We start from the raw sequence: 9,828 nt of genomic DNA on the forward strand, positions 1-9,828 counted from the left end.
ATGTTTCTTTTTCAAATTATAGCTGATATAATCTTAAATGTTTTATGATCTTACTGTCAGCCATCTGGTTTTCTCACAGTGGGACAGAACAGTGAGCTGGATGGATAGTCAAGGGAAGCTATGAGTATAACACGTAGCTGCATGAACACCAGTGGCAGAGTGAATGTCAACTTCATGCTCCAGGCACACAACAATTGTACCCTTCATGTATCAGTACAGTGGCAGAACATAAATGCTTTCCTTAAATTATGGAAATTGGCTAGAAAGCATGACCTCAAAAGACAATGCAGGACCAACCATTACATTTCTACTCGCCAAACTGCAGGCCAAAACTGAATGTTAATCGATGTGCAAAAAACATAACTATGCATAACATTTGCTCTATTTCTTAAACGTTTTAAGAGAACATACGTTCGCCTTGGTCTCAATCGCTGATCGCTATAAGGAATCAAGGCCACGAGCTGGTTTTCTTGATCTATACGAAGAAAAAACATTGAATTCAGGGTAGAATTCTAATAGGATAATATTCTTTAAAAGCAAACATATAAAGCCCATCAAAAGAGCAGAGAGTAGAGTGCATCCTCAACCATGTGTTAGTTTATCATTTTTTAATATATTCCCAGCTTTTTTTTTAAAAAAGCACTACTTTAGAATGAAAATTAGATTTTATTGTCACATGTTTATTTGGTGGGTTATGGGGGGTGGGGAATGGGTGTAGGTGAGATGCTGAGGATGGTGTGGACTTGTTGGGCCACAAGGTCCTGCTTCCACACCGTAGGGATTCTATGATGACGACGACAATGGTCTCAAGTATAGGGATACAAGCGTACAGTGAAAAATACACAAAGTCACCATTCACCAGCACTATCTTGGTTACAAAACCAGAATTTAAAAAAAAGAGAAATAAAAGAAACAGAGCTAAAAGGAAAGAAAAACACGCAGATCTTCTTAAAATCCCATCTCAAAACAAAAACTTGAACGCATTCTGGCAGTCTCCAAACTAGAAACAGTTCATACAATTGCTCCCTAAAATTTCCTCAGATCAGCCTTTCAAATTCAGTCCAAATCATTTTATGATTGTGTCTTTGTAGTATTTAATATCATTTCATCCATCTCAATTTGCTATTTAAGATAGTAAATTTGATTTTTTAAAATTGGAATTTGGAAGGAGAAACTTCCAAGTTAATTTGTAAGCTAACACCAGACAGTAACCGCAAAGCTGGCCAAATTGTAATAAAAACACAAGGGGCTTACGGACATCCTCCCAAAAAAATGTATCGGACATATGTACCCAATTGGATCTACACACAACTCCACTTCAAGTAGGTAGACGTTAACATAAGGACATCAGGGATGGACAATAAATATAGCCATGCCAGAACTGTACACATCCAAGAATTAAAGCTTTGCAGAAGTAATTTATTACATTCTGACGCATCTCAAAAGTACTCAAAAACCAATGGATTATTTTTGACTTACAGTTCCTAATGACACACAGTAATTGGTTACTGTTGGCCAAGTACATTCCACAAACACTGAATAAAGGTACATATAAAACATCAAAGTAGATTGGTGGTTGTATACGTAGGTTGGCTGCAATCTACTTACCCATTCTTATACACAAAAAGACACAGTCAGTTTTCATGAGATATATCGATCTTTACTTTCTTGACAAGGTTAAGATCTTAAAACATTAATACAACTCAATTTCTTATCTTTTAGAAGTCATGGTTTATTCATAACTGCATGGCATTTCAGAAGTTGTCAAAAATATCTCAAGATTCGGTAGGAAACTCATCATTTGAGCTGTCTTTACATTTGCAGTGAAAATTGTTTCACCTGTTTTAATGACCGCTGAAATGTCCTTTCTGAATAATTTAATAATTGCAAAAGCAAAATACTGTGGGAGTTGCAGACCTGAAGAAAAGTTACAGATCCAAAACATTGGGTGGAATTCTATCCAGGCAACAGGGGCATCACCAGCTAACTAGCAGCTGGTGAGAGACCCTCACTACTTCTGTCAGAGAAACCTTGCCGTATTTAAGTGAGTATCAGACAATCAACTAGCCAGCTGCAGGTGTTCTCCAGGAGATCTCAAACAAAAAACTTACCCAAGAGCTGTGGTCAGATGCCAGCAGCTTTCTGTTTTTATTTATAAGTTTTGCGGCAGTTCTCCAGTGTCTTTCTGCAACTTAAACTTGAGATCAGAAGCAACAGACTATGTAAAACAGGTTCATGTAAAATCCATTTTTTAAATGACAAAAGAGCAGAGATTGTCAAAAGAGAGAATGTTGGCAGTTTAAATAAGGACTTATTATTCAAGTGAAATTTGACTTTTAATGAAAAGGTTAAATTAGAACTTTACAAGATGCATTAGATCAGCCCTGTTAAGGTTTTCTGCTCATAAATAATTTCTGTTTTATCTAAATGATACTGTTATTTTGCAATAGTAATAAATTAGCAAATAATTTCAAATTGATACCTTGAGTAAACAAATCTCCAATTGAATCCAAACTTAAAAATGTACTGAACTAGTATAAATGAATACCAATTTAACATAACCAAATGTAAAATACCAGAGAGGTATGTCTTTAAATGCATTGTAAAAGAGATTGTCAAGTCCTGCAGGAACTCTGAAAAACTTCTATAATATCTTTGAAAACTAAATTCATAATACTGGTAATGACAATGACAAATGAATGCCAAGACTGTGTGTTGAGATGACAAAAGGCATCTTCATCTGATGCTTAAGATTAAGTATCTACAATAGAACTGTATGCTTTAACAATCACCAATCAAAACAACCAATGCTCTTAGTTACTGCTAATGTGAACGGTTTCACTTCATTAAATATGTTAGTTATTCATCAGTACAAAAATTATATAGTAACTGGATGAAAATCTCAAATGCAGCTGAGATTACTCAAATACCCACCTCTTGGAATTCTTCCTGTTCCTTGACATGTTGGACAGGTAACACTGTCTCGACCAGTGAACTCCACATATGGAAACTGAGAAACATCCCCATTTCTACTATAGTCTTCGTCATGGTCAGCTGAAATATCCAGTTTGTCCCTATCCATGACTGATGTGCACGATTCATGACTTTCACCCATGGGCCTGTGCAGCGATAAACGAGATAGATTTTTCCCCATGGTTCAATGAACTCTTCAGAAGAAAAAGAATTAAATGTAATTTAGCTTACATACACACTGACGTCAGAAACTCTGTACAGAAGTTTAGTAGCAAGCAAAATCATTATTTGTATCACTGTAACTGACCTTTCAGTTAAAACATGATTGAAATTGATGCCACATTAGAAAGAATGTACAAAAACAAAACAGCAGAGGCATCACTCCTGTGACTGAAAGCCTTCACGACAACTGTTCCACTGTCGGGATATATATGGTACAACGTTTGGTCTACTGTGTCTCAGACTGGTCAGAAACTTTAGCCAGGGTACAGCAATTACATCAAAATAGTCCAGAATTTAACATCTGTTGAATTCTTCCCAGGCCACTCTGTCCTCTTGTCATTGTTTCGTAGTGCTCCCCATTGTATCCACCTTGGTAAGCTCACATCTGGCATTGTGATGCTCAAGACCAATCCTCCATTCTCCTTATAGGAAGTGAATTTCATCCATTTTCAAACTTATATCACCGTACTGATGATGTGCGCCTACAGAATTATTCAAATAATTTGATTTCAAATACTTAGATGGTTTGACATAGTTTGGTTTAATATGAGAACATGAAAGATATGACATGCCTTCTTATTAACATACCTCAAGTCAATGAGTTAGAAATCAGGTGACTCCATTCAACTTTGTAACATGAGGTATTAACACATCAGATACTCCCCAAATAAGCATTTAATTAGATTTAAAATACTGCAGATGCTGGACATCTGAAATAAAAAGTAATTTCTAGAAAAACTCAAGCAAATCTAGAAGAATCTGTGTAGACAGTAACAGATAATATTTCATGCTGAATATACAGAAGGTGCAGTACTGGCTGTGAAAGCATAAATGAATTTCTTTGGTCATAAAAATGGCAAGGTCTGAGTTTTTTCAGCATATTTTGCTAGAAGATACTTAGCAATTGCTCAAATCCTAATTTCATCTGGTTAGAAGTTTGGTGTGGCTGCACTTTAAGGAAAATACAAAAAGTGGCACATGAGAATTCAAAACCTTAATGTAAAAAACTATTTTTAAAGAATTTAAAATGAACACTTTCTAAACAACAATTAGAACAATACCGCGTGAAAAGTATCAATCAACATAGCTCAAAATCTTCTGCCGAATTTAGTTGAAGTTTTCCAGAGAACTTTTCCTTGAGCCAAGGCACTTTACACGAATATTATCAAACAAAAGATAACACTGAATTACATAAAGTGATATCAAGCCAGAAGACGAAAATCTCAATCAAAACAGCTTTTAACATACAGCTAACGAAAATGAATTAACGAGGTAGGGAGGTATGAGAAAGGCTTTCCAAAGCTTAAGTTCCAGGGCAACTGAAGGCATAGCCACCAATGGTGGAGCAATTAATGCTGGGCATGTTCAAGAGGTCAGAATTAGAGGAACACAGGTATGTTGAAGAATTATGGACTCGAGATGATATACAAGGAGGGGCAAAACCAAAGATATCTGAAAACAAGTCTAAGTGTCTCAAAATCAAAATGGTGCTTGATCGGGAGTCAGAGGTCAGTAAGCACAAGTGAGTGAGTGATAAGTGAGTGAACTAATTTAGCAGGTAATGTTCTTCAGCTGGAAGATGATAGCCATGTTTGATTAAGTCCTGTACAGGTACTTTTGCTATAATGTATGATTTGTTAATGCGAATTGACTATAATGTCATTGATGACTAGCGGATGCTGTGGGCTAACGTGAACTTTCTACTGTACAGTACAGCAATTTTCTATAGCAATTGCTCTATAACATGATTTTCTATGCGATTTACAATAGCAACAGTTCGCACAAGAACACAACTATCATATTGTAGGAGAACTACCTGTATAATAAATAAGGGTCAAAATGGGAACACACAAGTATTTGAACAAAAGTTTTAAATATAAATAAGGATAGGGTAGAAACACTCTTAAAAAGACATGCATATATAACACATAACATTTAAGTCTCAATTCTCTACATTTCCGAGTCTTAGCTTGGCAAAAATTGAGAATGTTATTCAAAACAGAAAATGTTAGAAATACTCAACACGTCAGTCAGCATCACTGAAGACAGAAAACGTCGTGATGGTTCAGGATGATAAACTTTCATTAGAATTTTTAATCAGCTCAGATGAAAGGCTATTGACTTGAAACATTTTTCTCTTCACAGACACCATCTGACCTGCTAAGCATTTCTACCATTTTTAGTTTGATTTCAAAAATTTCCAGCATCCACATTATTTGCTTTACTAACACCAAACGTGTATCACCTTAAAAATGTAAACGTAATTATACTTGCTTAAATAGTAAAATTTGCTCAAGGGGAATAAGCCATCAGCAGCTAAATACTTTTTTAAAAAGATAGAAAAACAGACAATGCTTTGCAGCATTTTGTATGATAGTATATTGCTGACAGTGCGCAAATCACAAAGTCAACTTCACTGTGTATTTTTTCCAAACAATGAGAATAAGTAGACTGAGGGAAAAGCTTATGCATTCAAAAATTTCATTTTACTTGGTTGCAATCAATTGCAACTAACTCATGACATATACCGTTAGCTAAATTTCATCTACTATCAATACGCTCACCAGTACTTCAAACCTAATTCGTTGCTTTCCACAAAGGAAAGCATTCTCTTTCTACCCCTATGACCCCATTCCCCATTATAAGAACATATGTAAAGTCTTTGTTTTGAGTAAAAATACTGCCTGTGTAAAAATAACTGAAAAGGTCAAACAAGACTAGATATCAAAAAGCTTGGTAGAAATAGAAAAGGCTAAAGTCAGGTTATCACCATATCTCTGGAGATGGAACCAACAGTTAACATCTCAAATCTGTGACCTTTCACCAGAACGTAAACTTGATGACCCTTATAAACTTATCACTACAAAAGACCACATTTATTAGGTTTTCCCTCTACACGCTTCAAAGTTTTCCTTTTACAGGGGACAAGGGGAGCTCTACTTTACAAAAAGAACCAAATTTATACAAGTTAAAAAGAAGCAAAATCCAGGGAGATTAGATTTCAGGACAGATTGAGCATCACTGATCAACCACTTACTATAGCAATTGGAACAGTTTATGTAACAAAAGAAATTTACAAGAACAATAACAAAAACAGAAATTGCTGAAAAAGCTCAGCAGGTCTGGCAGCACCTGCAGAAAGAAATCAGAGTAACGTTTCAGGTCGAGTGACCCTTCCTCAGAACAGTTCGAAGGAAAGGTCATTTGATCCAAAACGTTGACCCAGATTTCTCTCCACAGATGCTACCAGCCCTGTTGAGCTTTTCCAGTAATTTTTGTTTTTGTTTCTGATTTACAGCATCTAGTTATTTGGTTTTTATTAAAGGAATTCAAAATATCGTGGATGACCTATTTAAGATGGAGGTTTAAGAGAGTGCCTATATTTACTGATGACAAATAAACATGAACATCTCCAAATTATTTGAAATTAAAATGGATTAAAATACAAGTTTCATACATGGATACATACACTGTAAAAATGAATAAATTGATTTGAATGACTCGTCAGTTGCATTTTAGAGAAAAGCTTCAAGTGTCACCACAATCTTGCAGCATTTTGAACAGTTTAAGAATAAAAAGAATGCTGGAAATTACAATAAATGAAAAAGGTGGAAGTGTTACAATTATATAAATTTTGGGCAATTCGTTTATGACTTCCAGTGTCTAGTTTTGTATCTAACACGGATACCCACTTACATCTACCCAGCCTGAAAACATAACAGGCAAATGCGAGATGATGCATTTTGGAAGATTTAATCCGTGAGAAAACTATACAGTAAATGGAAAAGTCCTGGGGAAAATTGATGTTCAGAGAGATCTGGGTGTTCAGGTCCATTGTTCCCTGAAGGTAGCAACGCAGGTCAATAGAGTGATCAAGAAGGCGTACGACATGCTTTCATTCATTGGCCGGGGGTATCGAGTACAAGAATTGGTAGGTCATGTTACAGTTGTATAAGACTTTGGTTCGGCCACATTGACAGTACTACGTATAGTTCTGGTTGCCACATTACCAAAAGGATGTGGATGCTTTGGAGAGGGTGCAGAGGAGGTTCACCACGATGTTGTCTGGTATGGTGGGCGCTAGCTATGAAGAGAGGTTGAGTAGATTAGGATTATTTTCATTAGAAAAATGGAGATTGAGGGGGGACCTGATTGAGGTCTACAAAATCATGACGGGTATAGGCAAGGTGGATACCAAGAAGCTTGTATGCGTATAAGGCATCCCAATGATCCAAAATGTGAATCCCTGCCCTTGCACCAGGTCCTCAGCCACACAGTCACAGTCATCAGCCCTATCCACCTGTTCCTAATATCATTAGCACATAGCAGTTGAGTAATCCAGATATTACTACCCTCGAGGACCTACTTTTTAACCCTTATTTTCTCTGATGAACCTTGTCCCTTTCTCTTCCTACATCATTGGTACCAACATGTACAATGACCTTCTGCTGGTCACTTCTAAGTTACGGTCTAGGAGTCTTGAACTAAAATAATCCAATCAACAAAACAAAATAAACAAATAAAATATCAATGCATTCGAGAAAAACAAGACAGTGAGTTGAAAAAGATTACTAATTTGTCAATAATCACCAATAGTTCCTAAACATCAGGCAATTTGGGTGATTCATCTCGTTAACACTACAAGAAGCTGCTTTGAGGAATGGTCACATCCTAAGTGATCAGTTTGCTCAAAAGGTAACTCTCATCGCAATGACTAGTTAACTAATTAGGGAGACAGTAATATTGACTAGCATATATTGGAGTAAGTCAGAATACATGCTCTTTACACAAACTGAGTATCATACTGTCATCTGTACATCTGCTTGTGAGAGTGGGTGTATGCCTCTAAGGTCAAAGTTATTATTCTGAAATTGTTAATCCAATTACAAGCAGCAATCGTTTTGAGCAACTTCCAAGCTCTCTAAGGTTAGGAGCATTGACTTCTGGCCAACTTTTTAAAGGATGGACTAGTTGGGTAAAGAAGAGATGTTGGTCGCTTTACTAACGAAAGGATATTATTAAACTATAAACAGTGTGGAAAAGATTTATTAGGATGCTATCTGGACTGAAAGGTATGAGTTACAAGGACAGGTTGGATAGCCTGGGACTTTTTTCCTGGTGCGTAGGAGACTGAAAAGCATCAGGCATAGAAAAGGTAGATGGCAAACAGCTTTTCCCCATGATAAGGGAGTCTAATGCTAGAGGGAAGAGGTTTCAGGTGAAATGGGGGATACAAAAATACAGGAGACACAGAGAGGCAAATTTTTCCACACAGAGGGCAGCGACTGTCTGGAACTGGCTGCCAGAGACAGTGGTGGAAGCGAGTACAATTTTGTCATTTAAGAAACATTTTGACAGGTACAAGGATAGGATAGGTACAGAGGGATACTGATCAAATGCAGGCAAATGGGACTAGTTTAAATTGTGAAACTGGGCAGCACGGGCAAGTTGGGTCAAAAGGTCTGTTTCCATGCTCTAGCCCTCTTTGATTCAATGTTTCCCTTGAATGGAAACAAGAGGATCATTCGAAGAATAAGGAGACTACTGGTTAAATCAACGTGCCCCTTCTAAGGACTGAAATGGATAAGAATTTCTTCACTTGGAGAGTAGTGAACTATTGGAATTCTATACCCTTAGTGGGCTGTGAAAGCTCAGTCACTGAATACCTTCATGACACAGATTTCTGTACAGCACTGACATCAATAAATATGGGAACAGCAGAGACAAATGGAATGAAAGTAACTGACTAGCCATGAGCTAGAATGTCACGCAAATGAGCACATTCAACAGAGGAATGACCTTCCCCTCTAAAGCATTTCTTGTTTCTGAGGTAGTTTGCTACCCTATTTTGGATAGCTAATGTTGCGCAGGTTAAAAAAGGGATAAACTTATATATCATATTTCTGTATCACATATTTTCCCCGTTAAAATTGCACGGGGGATGGAAGGAGTAGGAGCCTTAGGAATTCATTGCGAAAAGAAACTTTACAGAATTTATTATATGGCACGTTAAAATAATAGTCCAAATTCCTCATAAATTAACTTCAGTGTGAAATACAAGTGTGCTCCACAGGTGTGAAAAAGGCCGACAACGCATTAACAGAATGACCCCAACTCAGTAAACACTGCATGGCGCAGACCAGTGCGTAGAGACGACTGGGCTGGTGACGGACAACAGTGTGGAGCTGGAAGAAAGAGCAGGTCCGGCAGCATCAGAGGAGCAGGGAAGTCGGTGTTTCAGAACTGGGCTGGTGAGGGGCAGGTGGACTTGCCGTTGCGCTGAAGCTCGTGGACATTGTTCTGGAATCTCCCTCACGCGCTGTCTCTGGGCCAACCGCCAGCACGAGGGCCACAGGCCGAGGCAGCCTCAGATAAAATCTCTCCCCAAACAGACCTCCGTACCTTCTTACCTCGGGCCTGATCGCCTCTACCCACCGCCCACCTCACTCCCACACAGCGGCGACCTCTTCGTTCGACGCCCGACACGAAGCTGACGAAGAAATGGGTTGTTGTTGCTGCGTGAGTTCATTAATTTCAGAAGAGGTTCAAGCAGCACGGCTTCCGCCGCCGTGTTTACCTTTCAGTGCACGTCGAAGGCCGGCTGCACGGGATGACGGGATTACATCACGTATT

General features: G+C 37.8%; 1 protein-coding gene across 7 annotated transcripts in view; it reads right to left on the minus strand.

Moving 5' to 3' along the window:
- The window catches only part of LOC125464207 (transmembrane protein 106B-like), a 41,612-nt gene that overhangs the window by 22,994 nt on the left and 8,790 nt on the right, over positions 1-9,828 (minus strand). For 2 of the 7 annotated variants that reach the window (XM_048556430.2, XM_048556440.2), the window contains 2 exons: positions 2,935-3,167; positions 412-475 (listed from right to left, as the gene is read on the minus strand). In XM_048556430.2, coding sequence (XP_048412387.1) covers positions 412-475; positions 2,935-3,154 — 284 coding nt within the window. In that variant the 5' untranslated portion in view covers positions 3,155-3,167. Of the gene's footprint in view, positions 1-411; positions 476-2,934; positions 3,168-3,280; positions 3,678-9,597; positions 9,797-9,828 lie in introns of those variants that run through there. The other 5 variants (XM_048556419.2, XM_048556448.2, XM_048556399.2 and 2 more) reach the window with 5 other exon arrangements.

Source organism: Stegostoma tigrinum, chromosome 2 (genome assembly GCF_030684315.1).
Source record: "Stegostoma tigrinum isolate sSteTig4 chromosome 2, sSteTig4.hap1, whole genome shotgun sequence".
In the NCBI taxonomy this organism is placed as follows: domain Eukaryota; kingdom Metazoa; phylum Chordata; class Chondrichthyes; order Orectolobiformes; family Stegostomatidae; genus Stegostoma; species Stegostoma tigrinum.